General features: G+C 37.6%; 1 protein-coding gene across 1 annotated transcript; it reads left to right on the forward strand.

Moving 5' to 3' along the window:
• The first annotated feature begins 2762 nt into the window (after positions 1–2762).
• On the forward strand, positions 2763–15742 carry LOC124872296 (sodium/glucose cotransporter 1-like). Its single transcript, XM_047372110.1, has 15 exons — positions 2763–2958; positions 3345–3416; positions 7585–7689; positions 7842–7901; positions 7991–8095; positions 8179–8284; positions 8696–8776; positions 8891–9099; positions 10125–10260; positions 10366–10473; positions 10562–10712; positions 10800–10968; positions 11893–12108; positions 13937–14045; positions 14219–15742. Exons 1-15 carry the CDS (start codon positions 2821–2823, stop codon positions 14431–14433), a joined length of 1980 nt encoding a protein of 659 aa, XP_047228066.1. The 5' UTR covers positions 2763–2820; the 3' UTR covers positions 14434–15742.
• The last annotated feature ends 3231 nt before the right edge of the window (positions 15743–18973 follow it).

Raw genomic sequence — 18973 nt, forward strand, 5'->3', positions numbered from 1 at the left:
CTATGGGGTTCAGGTCAGGAGAGTTGGCAGGCCAAATGAGCACAGTGATACCATGGTCAGTAAACCATTTACCAGTGGTTTTGGCACTGTGAGCAGGTGCCAGGTTGTGCTGAAAAATTAAATCTTCATCTCCATAAAGCTTTTCAGCAGATGGAAGCATGAAGTGCTCCAAAATCTCCTGATAGCTAGCTGCATTGACCCTGCCCTTGATAAAACACAGTGGACCAACACCAGCAGCTGACACGGCACCCCAGACCATCACTGACTGTGGGTACTTGACACTGGACTTCTGGCATTTTGGCATTTCCTTCTCCCCAGTCTTCCTCCAAACTCTGGCACCTTGATTTCTGAATGACATGCAGAATTTGCTTTCATCCAAAAAAAGTACTTTGGACCACTGAGCAACAGTCCAGTGCTGCTTCTCTGTAGCCCAGGTCTGGGGAATGCGGCACCTGTAGCCCATTTCCTGCACACGCCTGTGCACGGTGGCTCTGGATGTTTCTACTCCAGACTCAGTCCACTGCTTCCGCAGGTCCCCCAAGGTCTGGAATCGGCCCTTCTCCACAATCTTCCTCAGGGTCCGGTCACCTCTTCTCGTTGTGCAGCGTTTTCTGCCACACTTTTTCCTTCCCACAGACTTCCCACTGAGGTGCCTTGATACAGCACTCTGGGAACAGCCTATTCATTCAGAAATTTCTTTCTGTGTCTTACCCTCTTGCTTGAGGGTGTCAATAGTGGCCTTCTGGACAGCAGTCAGGTCGGCAGTCTTACCCATGATTGGGGTTTTGAGTGATGAACCAGGCTGGGAGTTTTAAAGGCCTCAGGAATCTTTTGCAGGTGTTTAGAGTTAACTTGTTGATTCAGATGATTAGGTTCATAGCTCGTTTAGAGACCCTTTTAATGATATGCTAATTTTGTGAGATAGGAATTTTGGGTTTTCATGAGCTGTATGCCAAAATCATCCGTATTAAGACAATAAAAGACCTGAAATATTTCAGTTAGTGTGCAATGAATCTAAAATACATGAATGTTAAATTTTCATCATGACATTATGGAAAATAATGAACTTCATCACAATATGCTAATATTTTGAGAAGGACCTGTATATAAAAAACATGTATATTGTGGTCATTTTTCCACATGACCATCTTGTCTATTAATGAGAACCCCCTTTTCTAACAGAAAAAGAAAAATTGCCTTTTCTTTTAACTTGTAATAATTCAAAAACTGAACAAAAAAACAAGGGGTATTCTATTTATCCCTTTCGCATTCTTGTTACAGAAAAAAAAGACAACTACTTAAATAGCAGTTTCAGTTTAATTAAAGTAGTAAAACATTCAGCATCTCATGACACATCACTTACCAACTTTAGAGGGTTTTCTTTTTCCCTTCTTGTTCCAAAAGCTAATTATTAACAAACAGATAAAAAATACATGATTATCAAGAACATTTATTGCTCATATGAAGGGTTGAAGGTGAGGTTATTTTTTATATACTGTAATAATTTTTAGCAAAGCTCATTTAGATTAAAATCAGACTTGTCAAGGAAACATTTTTACAATTGTAGCCACAACTTGACAAAATGTCTTATGGCACTAATTAGTTATATTATATATCTTTATTTCAACTTCTTAAGTAGTATTTAATGCATTTATTTATTTATCTTTATAAGAGTCAAAATTGTTATAGTAGGTCAGTGAATTATGACAATAGAGCTAAATAAGTCCCCTTCATACATTTTACATTGAAATGGAGTTTTAACAAAAATTCAACATGGAAGACTCACCACCCCGTCTCGTCCAATCAGTCCTTACTGGCTGCTCCAATCAACGGCAGGTCTGCACTCCTCCTTGGCCAATCATCTACCAGGGCATCATTTTAAAGACCATCTGCATGGAAGACACCGCTCTTCTGCTTAGCTTCGACCCTCCTCCACCCCTTCTCCCACCTCCTTCCATACCAAGGCCTACGCCACCACCAGGATCGGATCCCAGGGGGGAAGACGTACCTAATCATAATCATAAGATGTTTATTCAAACTCACTTCATCCTCAGCGTTCACGGCTTCCTCAGGGGTCCGAGCGCCAAAGAAATAATCTTTCATTAATAAACTCTTTAACCGTCTTCTTGTTGTTTTTCCATTATGTAGTCTTTCCAGGTTGAATTGTGCCAATGAAAGAATTTACACAATGAAATGAAAATGACAAAAATACAACTTGCCGGCTGGGCACAAGTACACATGCAACAAACTAGCAGTTTTTACTCGTAATATAATATGTATTCAGTTTTGTGGAATAAGAAGCTATAATTCACTACTTTCTACTCCTTTTGTTGTTTTATTTAGAAAACTTGAAATTCGGTTAACACATGCTGGATATTTTTTTAATTATCTATGATATTTTATGTTTAAGAAAAACTATGATGCAATAACCAGATGTGTGCAAGAGTGATTAACAAAAAGAGGAAATAATACAGAAGAAATGGCTACAGGAAGAACAGTGAATTTACTGTCCTTAAAGATTAACAGAATTATTTCCAGAAAGTTTATACATTTTGCAGCATTAATATTTATAACAAACTGACCTACAAGTAAAGTTTTTTTCTTGCAAATATCCCCACCTGTACTATTAACCAGCCCTGCCCCCTCCCTCTTTCTGTCACACCCACACACACACACACACACACACACACACACACACACACACACACACACACACACACACACACACACAGAAGATATAAAGGTAAGTGTTGTGTGTGTGTTTCAGTCACATTGGACTGACTACTCCAGCCTTTCTGTCCTACACTTCCACTGAGCAAAATGGACTGGGATTATTTTGGAATCTCTCGCACTTCAGGAAACACAAGAAATGAATCCTCCACAAATGTCATCAACAATCCGGCAGACATCTCTGTTATTGTCATTTACTTTCTGATTGTTTTGGCTGTGGGAGTTTGGGTGAGTGTTGCAAACTGTTTGTTTACAGCCTTTTCCTCTGATTCATCTACAATTCTATAGCTATGAATTGTTGTAAAGTATTTAAGCAAATTAGAACAAATAACAGATGTGTTGCAATTCTTATAAGGTTTGCCTTTCACTGGACTGAAACATAAAGGAGTATCCTGAAAATCTCCACTCTTTGTATTTTATACCTTAGTCAGCAACCTGGTGCACAAATAGTTCATTTCAAACAACTTTTACATTAAACAAACTGTATTATCCCTGGGTTTTGTGCTACTGAATGAAAGTAGCATAAATACAGTCACTAACATGGAGTTGAAATAGAACAGTGTGTTTTTCAGCGATTTATGTATTTGCTAAGATGTTCCCTTGTCCTTTTACAGGCTATGGTCCGTACCAATCGATCCACTGTGGGTGGCTTCTTCCTTGCAGGAAGGAGTATGGTGTGGTGGCCGGTGGGTATATTACCACATCATAAGAAAAAAGTTTAGAACTGCAAAGATTTGGCTAGTTTTGCAACAACCTTGCAAATATACAATTATTAACATTACTACTACAGTTGTGGTGGAAAATAGGTACAATAACAAAGGCTTGTCTCCTTACCAAGCTTATACAAGTTAGATAAATAAAAATATGGCATTTATTCCTTAAAATTATTGCCAAATTGGTGTATGAAAATTTGGTCATCCATTTAGCTCACATTAATTAGGGGGTAAGAAGCAGCAAAGATCAGACTGGTGAGATTCACTGAAAGTACTGATCACCCACAATTTTGAAAATGTTTTTGAAAGCAGAACATTTTCAGTTGTAAGCATTTTGGTGTGTCCAAACTTATTTCTAAAAACTACAAAACATCTATAGGGATCTTAGGGGAGTAATTTGTGCTGTAAGTCAATCTTGGAATGGTTATAAACCAATTTCTAAACAATGTGGGGGCCACTGCCTTTGTGGGGTGGAGAAGATCTTTTTTGAGGTCTGAATATGCAGTGATAGTAGAAATTGTCAAAAAGAGCTAAATCTGTGACTGCACAGGCCTTAGCATGGTAAATGCTAACTGAGGCCTATGACAGAACAACTAGACAGAAGAAAGGAAAAACAAAAAACAGGAGGGGTTTGCAGAAAAATGCTCAGCACTCAGACAACTTTGCAACAAAACCTATATTTGCAAAGTGGAAGCAAGAGTGGAGATAGAAAGCAAAATAATGAATACATTCCTGTAAACGTGACCAAACTAAATAAATTATGTGGTTCAGTAGAATCTTATCTAATCCTGAGTGAATTATTAATGTCATATGAAAGGAAACATGTTGTGTAGTTTTTTTTAATATTGTCATAATTTAGAACAGGTGCATCTCAGTAAATTGTCATACAATCAAAAAGTTGATTGTTTTCTGTAATACAATTAAAACTTAAATTCTTACTGCACATTATATAGATTTGTGACATGCAGAATGACATGTTTTTGTTAATTTTGATGATTATGACCCACAATTCAATTGCTCATACAAGTTGGATATTATATAAGACAAAACACATTTAACCAATAAAAATGTTATGGCAAAGTTATGGCCGACACTTGTGGAGGATTGCTGACTTGACAGTTGTCCAGCACACAGTCACTGACACCATCCACATGGAGGTAATATGCTGTATCCAAGCATATTAATAGAAAGTTCTGAGAAAATTCTTGAAAACTCCTGGGCTAGAGAAGCTTCTTGTCTGGGCCAAGAAGAAAAAAGACTGACCATTGCTAAGCGGCCCAAAGTCCTTTTATGAAATCAAAAAACTTTTGGACTTTACTTGTAAAGCCCAGAATCAGGAGGAAGAGTGGAGAGGCACATAATCCAAGTATCTTGAGGTCCAATGTGAAGTTTTCAGTCAATAATGATTTGGCGTTGCTTGCGATCTACTGGTGTTGGTACATTGTTTTTTATCCTATCAAAAGTAACTCAGCCATTTTTGAGGAAGTGTTAGGCTCCCTTCTGCTGACGAGTTTTATGCAGATGTTGATTTAATTTTCCAGCACGACTTGGCACCTTTCCGACCCCGAACACGTTCCAAAAGCTGGTTCAAGGTGAATGTCGATACTGCGCTTGATTGGCCACTAAACTCACCTGACCTGAACCCCATAAAAATGTAGGGCACCAGGCCTATTGATATAGATGAGTTGAAAGCCCAGGCTGAAGACCTGGGCTTTCTTAACATCTCAGCACTTCTGAACTCCCCTGTGTCACACTGCTTTCATGCAGTTATGCATGCAAAAGGAGTCAGAGCCAAATATTAAATGCATATACACTACAGTACAAGGACAAACATTTCAGTTTCTCATCATTTCTGTACTAAAAATATTTTCTTTGCTCTTGTTTTCTTGTGCAGTCAGGGTGTGTATATTATTAAATAAATAATAAATAATACTTAAGGAAATATTTTCTGCATTTGAAACTAATAACCTTTTTTTAAGAGAATTGATTCTTAACATTTTAACTAGCCTTCACTTGCAGTAATGGACTACTTAAATGGGGACAAGGAATGTCTATTGACTCTCATAAGATGGTGACCAGTCATATGTAATGCTGCGTTCCATTAACATCAGGAGTCGGAGCTGAAAAGTCAGACTTTAAGTCATCTCCATGTTGTAGCGTTCCAGTTTCCTGCTTGTTTTTGTTCCTATTGCCAGCAACTGTAACAGCAGTGTTACAACAATAACATTGACAATAACACTGTTCTACGCGGCATTTCATGCAATATAAACAGTGTTGAAACATCATGTCTTCTGAATACTGAAAAGTAGTACGTGTACGACTGACTAAATGTTGCATGAATATTAAAGAACTGCTAAAAACAGTTACAGTAAGAACGTTTAACTACTATTGTCAGTAGCAACCATCTTGAATGTGGAAGACGGGTATGATCGTGTTTCCCAGACTTTCCAAATTGTAATTCCGACTTTTGCTGGCGTTCCAGTTGAAATTTCTTCCGTGGAGGTCGGAAATTCTGACTTCTGAGTACACAGCATGCTTGACTTTACCTGTGCTAGCATTAGCGGTTTTGGTAACAAGTAGCTAAAAGGAAAGCAGCTTATTTACCAACCCTTTTAGTTCACATATACTTGAAATACCATTAATGTATAGATTAAGAAATGAGTGCTGACTGTGCATTATGGCCAATCTGTTTAAAACCACTCATTAAAAACCATTTATATCAACTTCAAAACACAACACAGAACAAATAACTGGCCTCAAGACTGGGAGGCCTGTTCAGATACCCTGCTAGCACTCAAAATAGTTTAGCTTTTGCATCACAAACAAAGCAAAACATAATAAAATAAAAAATTTAGATTATTTCATCCTAAACTAATTTTCTCTGCCCAAACAACACCTCTTACGTGAACCTTTCTGAAGCATAAGGTCCAAAGGGCCCTGGTTATGTGACGGAGTTGCCTGGTCTGGCCAACGTTGTGGGTATGAAAAAAAACACATGGCGGCTACTCTCAGTATTAGCTACAGGGAAGATGTGAAATACTGTGATTCCTGTGTCTTCTCTTAGGCAGGAAGGGAAGAAGCCGCTTCACTCAACGTGATTAGAGTTTCTGCTGGAAACCCGTTGGCTCAGATGCCTTTCTGCAGAAGCTCCGAAAGAAAATTTTCAAGAAGTGTTTATCTTAATCACCCCCTTCTGCATGAACGTTGGAATATTTGGGCAGCAGATCATACTTAATTTTGGTTGCTCTCGATTGGCGGGTACTTGAACGTGAGAATGTAGTCAACTCTAGATCCAAGTTTGAAGAATTAGTCCAGCTTGCCAGCAAGTCGGACATTTACACGTTTGCTTCAAGGATGGCTCCTTATGCCAATCCACATCAAAGCCGGGATAACACAAGACTCGTATTTTCTGTCCACTGTGTTTTATCAAGGGCAGGGTCAATGCAGCTAGCTATCAGGAGATTGTGGAGCACTTCATGCTTCCATCTGCTGAAAAGCTTTATGGAGATGAAGATTTCATTTTTCAGCACGACCTGACACCTGCTCACAGTGCCAAAACCACTGGTAAATGGTTTACTGACCATGGTATCACTGTGCTCAATTGGCCTGCCAACTCTCCTGACCTGAACCCCATAGAGAATCTGTGGGATATTGTGAAGAGAACGTTGAGAGACTCAAGACCCAACACTCTGGATGAGCTAAAGGCCGCTATCAAAGCATCCTGGGCCTCCATAAGACCTCAGCAGTGCCACAGGCTGATTGCCTCCATGCCACGCCGCATTGAAGCAGTCATTTCTGCAAAAGGATTCCCGCCCAAGTATTTAGTGCATAACTGTACATGATTATTTGAAGGTTGACGTTTTTTGTATTAAAAACACTTTTCTTTTATTGGTCGGATGAAATATGCTAATTTTGTGAGATAGGAATTTTGGGTTTTCATGAGCTGTATGCCACAATCATCCGTATTAAGACAATAAAAGACCTGAAATATTTCAGTTAGTGTGCAATGAATCTAAAATATATGAATGTTAAATTTTCATCATGACATTATGGAAAATAATGAACTTTATCACAATATGCTAATATTTTGAGAAGGACCTGTATATTGTGTCTTGTAAATGAAACCAAAATTTTTTTACAGATTGGAGCGTCGCTCTTTGCCAGCAACATTGGCAGCGGCCACTTTGTAGGGATCGCCGGTACTGGTGCGGCTGCTGGAATAGCCATTGGTGGATTTGAATGGAACGTGAGTATTATTTTCTGTCACCTTCACAAGTAGGTAAGATATCTCTTATATGAGCATAATCTAAAAAACCTTTGTTTTGCAGAAGTTGGAAAAAAAAGTTGTTTCTTTGTGTTTGATGAACTCCATGTTTTGGGGATTTTTGTGTGTTCCAGGCTCTTATTATTGTCGTCATTCTAGGATGGCTCTTTGTGCCAATCTACATCAAAGCTGGGGTAACACAACTGTCTTATTTTCTGTTTAAAAGTGCATCTATTATAGTTGTTGGGCCTTAAAAAAGCAAAGTATTATTTGATATGTCTAGATTGTCACCATGCCTGAGTACTTGAAGAAGAGGTTCGGAGGACAGCGAATTCGCATCTATCTCTCTGTGCTTTCCCTCTTCCTCTACATCTTCACAAAAATCTCTGTAAGTTGGTTCCTTTAAACCTTTGCCTTTCAACAATGGATGCAACAAATTAAAGGAAAACATGTTTTATGTCTCCCCACCAGGCAGACATGTTCTCTGGTGCCATTTTTATCCAGCAGGCCCTTAAACTGAATATCTATGTTGCTGTTATCGCTCTACTGGCAATCACCGCACTGTACACCGTCACAGGTCTGTACTCAGGAGGACATTTACTCTTTCTTTAGAGATCAATATTTTCCTCATAAACTCAGCCTACAAAAAAAGTCTTATTTATGGAAATGAAACTTTACCTGAGTGAGGGTAAAGTCCCCTTGAGGTAACATGTGCTGCAGAGATCTAGAAACACGCGTAAAGAGAAAACTTCTTTCCTGACTTATCAGTGGTTTATTGCTGGTTAACTACCCATGGACTGTGATAAGCCTCAAATAGCCCTAAGTTGCTCCACTGCAACACTGAACACACCTAAGCATAACTTATAAGACAAGCAGTAAAATAAGTTACCTGAATGCAAGATAACCTTATACTCTCTGGTAGATATAATACTCTCTATGATTCTTAATAAAAAACTTTGCAGAATGCTAACGTCATGTTTTATCTCAGGTGGACTGGCGGCAGTGATATACACAGACACCTTACAGACCGTCATTATGATTATTGGATCCTTCATTCTCATGGGTTTTGGTAATATTCAATAATCCTTATTTATCATATTACCTTGCACCCACAAATGGTTTTATTGCCACATTATTGAGAAAAGGAAGAGTAAGCCTCAGTCCAACCTCCATCCATCCTCAGCTTTCAATGAAGTGGGGGGCTATGAAAATTTCCACGATCGCTACATGACTGCAATTCCCTCAATCACCGGTAACATCAGCGAAAAGTGCTACCAGCCTCGGTCTGACTCCTTCCACATTTTCAGAGATCCAATAAATGGAGACTTGCCTTGGCCTGGCCTGGTGTTTGGACTCACCATTCAGGCTACCTGGTACTGGTGCACAGATCAGGTCAGTAAAAAATACAAACTCTGCCTTTGACTGTGTGGATTCTTTACTTCCACTGACTCAGTAACATGTTTTACTACATACCAGAAACAATCCAAGGCCATAAACACATCCAGTTGATTTTTACATAACCGTTGTCATATTCACGCTCTTTTTATCTCGCCTGTTTTGAACAGAATCACTGAGGCAGTCTTAGGTTGCCTGCTGATAGTGAAGAGCCATGTCATATAACAACCCTTCAGAGTAAAATCATGATCCATGATCTGAATTGCTATTACTTCACAAATATTTTGCTAACCTCATGCAATTTCTGGAACCTGTAGTTGCCTAGACACAGATTTTTCAGTTTACAAATACTAGCATCCTGTTTTTGCTTTGATCTGACAGTAAATGTAAAACAAACTAAATGTGATTATACCCACTATCTGTCAAAATGGTCAAAGTGCTTTTTGTGCAATCAATTTAAAAGTAATGACATATTCATGGAAATCCCTACAAAGGTGTAGGTCAGTGGGCATATTGTGCGATCTAAAGCTTGTCAATTGCCACATCTGCTATGGTGTTCTTTTGCTAACAAAAGATAAGAAATGTTCAGTGCATCTTATAGACGTTACCCTAATTTCACTATGAGTATCACCTTTACTTAGATTTTCTTTTTCCAACATTGTCATTTATTGATTAATGTCTCAATTTGAATGATTCATCTCAAAAGAACCATTTGCCTCAGATTAAAATCATCAATACAAAATTGTCCATTTACTGCTCACTTAATGTGGCATTCACAGCAACGGTTATACATTTACAGGCATTTTTGCCACAATCCAATACAATTTATTCAAATTGCTTTTTAATTCTTTTGAGCGAACAGCCTACAATGAAGTAAGCAAGCAACAGCTCTGCTAAATTGCTTGATATTTTCCTTTAAAACTTGGAAGCATTAAGTATCACAGTAGTATTGATACTCTTAGTTTGCTTTTGTGATTATATTTAATACCTATTTGCCTTCAATTCGTGATCTTTTTCTTCAGGTGATTGTCCAGCGTTGCCTCTCTGCCAAGAATCTCTCTCATGTTAAAGGAGGTTGCATTTTGTGTGGCTACCTGAAGCTGTTGCCAATGTTTCTCATGGTGTTTCCCGGAATGATAAGCAGGATCTTGTATTCTGGTGTGTGTTTCATTGTTTTCAAGTATTTTGTGAGGACTTAAAAAGAAAAGAACTGACCAATAACACCTGTAAAGCTTAAACTATTTTTTAAAACATGTAACTCAGATGTGGTGGCATGTGTGGACCCAGATGAATGTAAACGACACTGTGGAGCTAGTGTAGGATGCACCAACGTTGCCTATCCCAAACTGGTGTTGGACCTTATGCCCAAAGGTAGGTGGATTAAGAATATTGTCTTACAGTCTGAACCCAAAGTTTAGTTTCTTCTCACTTTCTTCTACTTTTATCTGTGTCTTTCTAGGTCTGAGGGGTTTGATGCTGTCTGTGATGATGGCCTCTCTAATGAGCTCCCTTACCTCAGTTTTTAACAGTGCTAGTACTCTCTTCACCATGGACATCTATACTAAGATCCGTCGTAAAGCCAAAGAGAGGGAACTCATGATTGCTGGCAGGTAAAACTGTTTAAATTTGTGTTCATTATTATTACTGTTTGCATTTATCACTTGTGCCATGACTCTTTATTTATTTTAACTTTGCAGGGTGTTTATCTTGGTCCTGATTGGAATAAGCATAGCCTGGATCCCTGTGGTGCAGTCAGCCCAGAGTGGTCAACTCTTTGACTACATCCAGTCAATCACCAGCTATCTTACTCCACCTGTGGCTGCCGTCTTCTTGCTCGCCATCTTTTGCAAAAGAGTTAATGAAACTGTGAGTTTCCTTTTAGTTCAGAGTTGTTGTAATAGAAATGTTGCTTTTGGCAACATAAATGCTTGGAGAAGAAGCTGATGCTCCTAATCTTCTGGCATCAGATCAGAATGCCTCTTAGACACCTGCATTTGGAGGTTTTCACAGAAAGTGTGTTCATGGAGAAAGATTCCCTGGCTTCTCTCATGGACTGGTGGATGTAGGGACCTTTTACAAGCTAATTACCTGGATAAGCGCCAGAGTCTTAAACCCTTGTTGGTACTCGTAGGTTAATGCTCCGCCCGGTGATTTGGGAAAGGTGCTCAACCACCAAGGTCTTATCTGTCATATTATTATATTTTCTAGTGCATGTAATTTTTGCTCATAGCAAAAAAAAAGCCAAAGTAAACCATAAAACATCTTCTCATGTTTAATGCTAGAGAATAATGGAAAAACACGCAATTAATGCCACCACAATTTGTCTGATTACACTCATCAGTGGTCCCTATGTATGATGAGGCTATTCTTGTATTTTTAAAAGATTTAAAGTGGCTTTCTTCTAACACACTATGCACCCTATGGCGTTTGTAATTTCACAAAGCTATTTGAGTTGCAAGGCTGTGGATCTACACCAGGCCTTCTGTAGTGACTCTTTTATGATCAAACACCACCCAAACGTGTGTATACTGTCATTTACAAGAATAAACAATAGTTGGTTTTAGTGTCTGTCAGATTAACCGGAGAAGATGTGGTATTGAGGGAGGATTTTGTTATCTTTTGACAGAGTGAGTTTTTTACCTGTTTTAGCTTCTGTGTCAAGCCAAGTTTATTGTTACAGCAGTCATTCCAAGATAACTGATAAGAAGTACTGATTTAAAGCAAACCTCAGTAAGTAGCTTATTTTAATAAAGCCTTTCCATGTTAACTTTCTTATTTCTTTTTTATTAGGGTGCCTTTTATGGACTCATCATTGGCCTGCCAATAGGACTATCCAGGATGATCACAGAGTTTGCATACGGGACAGGGAGTTGCAATAACCCGAGTAATTGTCCGGAGATCATCTGTGGAGTGCACTACCTCTACTTTGGGATGATCCTGTTTCTTGTCTCTTGCATCATCATAGTTGGAGTCTCCCTAATGACCAAGCCCATCGATGACAAGCATGTACGTGACAGCTGGGAGATAAGGCTAGCTTAAGCTTAAACTTTCTAAATCAGTAATTGCTCTTAGGAAGATGCTCCACTGCAAACGTCATTTAGTAGAAATGGACCATGAACTCCCTGCACAAATTCAAATGTATTTTCTTTACTTATCGTTGGATAATATTCAGTTTATTATTAATTTTACAGTCATTTTAGCATGACACAGCAAAAAAAAGTTAGGTTTCATGCCATGTAGTTCCCACTTACAAAGTAGACAGAAGAAGATGTTAAACCAAATAACATATCTGAATGTTAAAAATAACCTGAATGAATACAAAAGACAATTTTCAAATAACAATTATTTATTAATTTATTAATGGAAGAAATCGGTAAAACCTGTACTGGCTCTATGTGAACAAATGACTTGCCCCTTAAGCTAATAATTTGTTTTCCCTCCTACGGTGCCAACAACTACAATAGGCGCTTGAAAGAACTGGAAATGAGCGTTTTACATATCTTTTGAAGAATTTTACTCCACACTTCTTTGTAGACTTGTTTTATTTCAGCCATGCTGAAGGATTTTTAAGCATCATCGGCCTGTTTGAGGTCATGCTTCAGCGTCTTGTTGTGGAATTTTCTTATCAAAGTGGGTAGACGTTGACTCATAACAAGAGAAAATCCGGACTTTGTCTTTATAAAAGTTTTATTCAAAGGCATTCAGCGTTTGAAGACCCTGACACTGAGGTTAGTCAGTGAAACAGAGCCCCGATCAACATTTACACACAGTATTTATACCAGAACATGACAGTGTTATCTCAACTTCAAAGAGTCTGTGTTTTATGACCCCAGACCCTTCTCGGGTTCAGAGGTGACAAAGTTATCTAGGAATCCATCTGTCCTTCCCAATACATCATCCTAACTGTGGGTTTCAACCATTAAACTTCTGATAATGGCTTTTACAGCTTCTTCCTCTTAACACAGATGCTCAGAGCAGTGACGTAACCTAAAGGTCATAAACTGTGGAATGCTTACTGCAAGAATTTCCATCACAGTCTTCATTAGCTTCAAGCTCAACATTAACTAGCCTAATCAAAAAACAACAAAAAACAAATTTTCAGCCATTTAGAAATACACTTGCTGCTGTATTTTAAATCACTGTCCTGGTGTAGAAACCCAAACCCTCCTTTAGGATTTTCTGCTAGAGAAATGAATACTTGCCTACATACATTTCATCAAATTGTCCAGGTCCTGAAAACCACAAAGCAACCCTAAAGTACCACATTACCACCACCATGCTTGACCTTTGTTTTGATGTTTTCCTAAAATGCTGTGTTATAGTTTTATGCAAGAAATAACAGGCCTTCCAGAAAGTTTTTCTTTTCTCTTGCCAGTTGACAAAATATTTTCCAAAATATTTTTTACATTAATCAACAAATGTGGGAAGATGAGATGAGAGACAGGGCTTTGGGTTCTGTATTGGTTAGCAGTTATTTTCAAGATTATATTTTCACATTGGTCAACTTGAGTGGATAGCTCTTATTTCTTGATAAATAAATCCATCATTTGATAAAGGCGTTTGTATTTAATCAGGCTGTCTAAATCTGATGACATTTTATTTAAAACGCAAGAACAGAATAAATGTAAAAGGGAACAAATGTTATTTTCACAGCACTGTAGGAAAAATGTGTTATAATAATGGGTCCTGTTGTTATTTGGACAAAGCCAGCAGAGACTGTATTTACTTTGTTCCTTTAAATCCAATAAAACGCACGGTTTGTGCTGCCGTAGTTAAACATTTTCCTGGACTGTAAACAGTTTTTCTCACAGAGTATGTTGTGTTATTCTACCAGCTGTATCGATTGTGCTGGAGTCTGAGGAACCGTACGGAGGAAAGAGTGGACATTGACCCGGATAATTGGGTTAATGATGAGGAAGAGGACAACAAATTTCAACATGAAGGTATCCAGAACACAAATAGTTTACATTTTATGTAATGATAATTCTTCAAATATACATTTTCATTGGTAGGGAAAGTATTTTAAGGATCAAGTTGTTTTAAAGATGTGTTTGAGTTGGCAGGGTTTTTTTTCTTTAATTATTTTTAAACAAAAATGTATTTCTCCGTATTCCAGAACCTGAGGAGAAACCAGGCTTCTGCAAGAAAGCACTCATGTGCTTCTGCGGACTGGAGGAGACAAAAGCACCAAAACTGAGTCCAGAGGAGGAGGCAGAATTGAAGAAACAGCTCACAGACACATCAGAGAAGCCTCTCTGGAGGAACATTGTCAACATAAACGCCATCATTCTCCTGTGTGTGGCTGTGTTCTTTCACGGATACTTCGGTTAGACAAACCCCATCAACATTAAGAAATCCTGGATACTGTAATTTATATTGAAGTCACAAGATTTTACATGGATTTAAATTATGACCAAACTGTTAGCAGTTAGCCCCAGAAATAATATATGGCAATTGTCTAAAAGCTGTATCATTCTTCCTGTTTTATGCAATCTAATTTCACACAGGACACAAAGTGCCTTTTTTTCACAAAGCATTTTGCTATTAAGTTAACTTTTCCTGGTATTTATCACCTGGAGTAAACCAGTAAACCACAGTGTAACATATTACCGCATCAAACTTGTTAGGATGCCTAAAACCTCACACATTCTGACTTCTGCATATCATATGCCTGGATGAACTGGACATCCAGTTCTTCTGTGTGTCTTTTTGTTGTTTTTGTGAAAAGAGAGTAGCGCTGTTATTGAGAACAGCTTATGAATGTAGCCTCAACTTTGCTTCTGTTTATCTTCATATGAAGGGAGCACATAAAAAAATACAAGTGGAAATTAAAGATTCAGTTAAAAATTAAAATCTTTACTGTAATAATGCACACATACATTTGATGGTAATTGATTTTAACTACAGTGCCTAATCTCCCATGTCTGAAAACATAAACGCTTCTGTATTTTCTCCAGTTTACATTCAGTTGCTGTATTTATCGCCAGATGCTGTATTAAGTCATCATGAGAGAGGGACAACATGAGAATCTTTCTATCTATCTATCTATCTATCTATCTATCTATCTATCGATATATGCTTCTTCTATATATATCTGGAAGAAGCCTGTAATATTTAACCAGTGAAGGACAAACAAGATGGTTGTAAACTCCCTCAGAATGTATGCATGTGCTTCCTCATTCATCGACGTTAGTTAGGTTTTCTCATTATGTGTGCTCAAAGTCCATGAGCTGTAATTTCTTACATTCAGGCAGTCACAGTTAGAGTGTTGTTTTAGGTGTTAATGAATAAATGCATCTAATAGAAACGGGGTTAGGAATTCCTTGAACCTCTCAGAATATGTCTTTGATTCCACCTAGTGGTCAAAAACTATTACCAAGTAAAAATGTAAAATATAATTTATATAATTTCTGTTCTTTGTTTTGAACTTTAAACTTCTGCCTAGATATAACAATAAGGTATAAAATACTTTTATTTACAAACAAATAAAACCCTACTTGCTTCAGTTTTGATTGCCTAAATTACATTTTATGTCTCTTAGAAAAAGATACACAAGATTATCTTGGTTTTATAACTAACTCTGTGGTTAATGTACACTTATTTATACCAGGATGCCGTTATTAAAGGTTTTATTATCACAGCCTTGGCAGTGCTCACGTTTCTTCCTGAATCCAAATCTAATCCTCCAGAAGCTGCAAATGACCTTATATCCAATAGGATTATCAGTCAAGTAGTGATTGTGTTATACCTAAGAATTAGCAATTAACGGTCAGCAAGGATACTTGCTTATCAGACAGAACATTTTGTTTTTTTGGCAATAAACCAAATGACAATTATCAGCTCAATAGATTACTAAACATAAAAAATGAGCCATAAAGAGGCCATACACGTTTTGATCCCTTTCAAGACCATTAATAAAATTATTTTATTGAGGTATTTAATCCTGTTTGATTGTATTTTATTGTCTGAAGCATTGCACGTTGCTAAACATTTTAGCTTACCTTTGCCAGGGTAGATTCATCCCCTACCAATCAGTAGGCAAATAACCCTTTCAAGTAGTGACAACAAAATGTAAAATAGGATCTTCCCTCTTAAATATTTTTTTTTCCTTAAATCAAGGTATAATCTTGAGCACTAGATTAACAACCTAAGCTGAGTAAACTGCTCAGGGTGTGATAATTGTCAAGAAAACTATCTGTCCATCCATTGTCTATATGCAATATTTTTGGGAGGGTGGCAATATTTTCATTGGATGTGAGGTGTGGTAAATCCTGGACAGGTCGCCAGTCCATTGCAGAGAAACACTGAGACACATAGGACTGACAACCATGCAAACATTGGTCCTATTTAGGGAGAGCAGTAATCTAACATGCGTATTTTTGGATTGGCTCCCAGGCTGGGATTCGAACCCAAAATCAAACTGCAATCTTGCTAACAAAAACAGAAAGAAAATAAAACATGCTAAACACCAGAAACAAAATTGTAAATAAGTCTTCCTCAGAAGTTGAGAGTTTACTAGTGGGAGTGGAAGACTATTTTTTATGTTATGAATGGGTGACAATTTAAATTTACAGTAAAAAAAATATTAGCTTCTAGCAATTACTTGATGGTTAGTTCACCAGCTGTAATTCATTATGTTGAACAGATTAATTTACTGAACTTATTGATTAATTTAGCCAAAATGTTTTCTCTTGGCCTAAAAATTACCCTGCTTGGTTTGTATTAACCATACACTTGAAGTGTATATAACCGACTGAGCAGCCTATACTTTAATTGGTAAGTAAACTCTGCCTACTTAGTGCACAACATTTGTTGGTATTTATACAGTCCAAAACCAGTGACAGAGACCTAGAAGTTATCTTTAAATTGATTTGTTTTTTTTGTAATCATCACTATACATCCTACACTGCATTTCAAACCCAAAGTGGTGAACTGACCCCAACTTTTGATGGAGTTAAATAACTCTTAATTTAATGTAGAGTTTATTACACATCTTTCCTATACCGTGACACTTAAAAATATGTTCAATGACACTGCAGATTAAGTTGCAAATGAAAAATTCGCCATCTTACATGTCCACTATCAGCAAGACAATCAGCATATATTTCAAGCAATACAAAAAAGATGGCCAGTTTTCAATTTTGAAGCAGGAGTATAATCTCCAGAGAGAAAATCATCAACGTAGTTTAAAATAAGACTGAATTGAAAGGAAAGCAACTAAGTGTTTCACACAAACAGTTGCACAAACTTTATAGTTTTCTTGAAAAAGAAACATTGTAACATTTGCATGCATTGTAGCCTTTTTTTAACCTAAATTCTACTAGTTTACATATTTATCTCATTTGAGGTCATTTACAGGACTTTTAAATATTTATGTAAGTAAAATATTGCCATAAAATGCAAGGAGTTTTAGTTAAAACGTCCGCCTTGTACATAAGATGTCACTGACGATGCAATAGTACACTGCCTGAATTAAACTAAAGAGAAAATCTTAACAAGTAGCCACCAGCAGTTAAAGTAAAGATTTACAGTACACATACTTGTACACCGGAGCATGAGAAAGACAGCTGATACACCAGCGCCTCTTACTGGTAAAGAAACTTCACTACACAGGATATTATATTGTGCTATTTGACCTTGCTTTTGTGCCTTAGATCTTCCTGTCTTGCCTTGCTCCAGCTGGATTCCAACAAAGTATCAGATTTCTGGACAACGACTCTGTTTCTGTGCCACGACCCCCAAGTTCTACGTTTTGGATTTGGAAGCCCGCCTCTGCCCACTGGTGTATGACCCCTGCTTGCCATCAACATAACAAAATAAAACATTCAAGGCTGGCGAACCCTGAGCAGTTTTGAAAAATAATTACTAATAAAGATGCATTTCTTGCTACTACACATTTAATATTCATGCTGTCATTAGAATTAAAAAAATAGTTATTTACACTGTCTGTCTGTCTGTCTGTCTGTCTGTCTGTCACGTTGTGGTTTTGGGGTGGACTGAAGCGCAGGCAAGAGCTTGGCAGCAGTATCTTCATCATGAACTTAAGTTTTATTCAGAAGTCATGAACAAGCAAAGATAGCAGAACTCACCGCAGGTGCAAGGCATGAGTACAATCGAAACTTCTGCGTTGTACTGTAGGAACGTAGCAAACACTGAGCAAATCAGGTAATGTGATCGGAGGAACCAGCAAAGGACAAAGAAACAAAAACAACTAATATACTGAGGGAGAACAAAGGCAGGTAATCAAAGGAACTAAGAACAGGTGAGACAAGGAGGCAGGAAGGCAGAAGGAGCAGGTGAACCTAATAGAACTAAATAAGGAAAAGGACTAAAGGCAAGATAGTGAGCAGACCCTAAAAGAAACTAAAAACCAATACTGAAAGAACAAACTGTGAATGAGGCAGAGGAAGCGGGGACAAGAATAAAAGTAAGCAATAACAAAAGCTAACCTATAAAGAGGGACTGGAGAATTAAGATCAAGAGAACCATACTGGGAGGACTAGGAAACAAAGACCGAATACAGTATAACTGAAAAGTAACAGAAAAATAAACTAATAAGCAGAAGAGTGCAAGGGGGAAGAAACAAATATCTAACCATAAATAAAACACAGAGAAACCAGATGGAGAACTAATAAAAGAACCCAAGGAAAACAGAGAACAATCATAATAATAATGGCAACAATGACAACAAAGAGAAAACCATACTAAGTCATAAGAAAAACAACAGTAACTAAATGAGCTATGAACGAGGGGGGAAGAAACAACCAAACACTCAAATTAACACAAAGGCCACCACAGAGTCCAAAAGGCGACATATCCTGACACTATCTATCTATCTATCTATCTATCTATCTATCTATCTATCTATCTA

Source organism: Girardinichthys multiradiatus, chromosome 8 (genome assembly GCF_021462225.1).
Source record: "Girardinichthys multiradiatus isolate DD_20200921_A chromosome 8, DD_fGirMul_XY1, whole genome shotgun sequence".
NCBI classification, from domain to species: domain Eukaryota; kingdom Metazoa; phylum Chordata; class Actinopteri; order Cyprinodontiformes; family Goodeidae; genus Girardinichthys; species Girardinichthys multiradiatus.

Excerpts from the sequence above, each read along its gene's own strand:
- LOC124872296 (XM_047372110.1), top strand. The coding sequence starts at position 2,821 with ATGGACTGGGATTATTTTGGAATCTCTCGCACTTCAGGAAACACAAGA. Across the intron at positions 10,969-11,892 it reads GCAAAAGAGTTAATGAAACT|GGTGCCTTTTATGGACTCAT; the intron begins GTGAGTTTCCTT and ends CTTTTTTATTAG. Across the intron at positions 14,046-14,218 it reads CAACAAATTTCAACATGAAG|AACCTGAGGAGAAACCAGGC; the intron begins GTATCCAGAACA and ends TCCGTATTCCAG.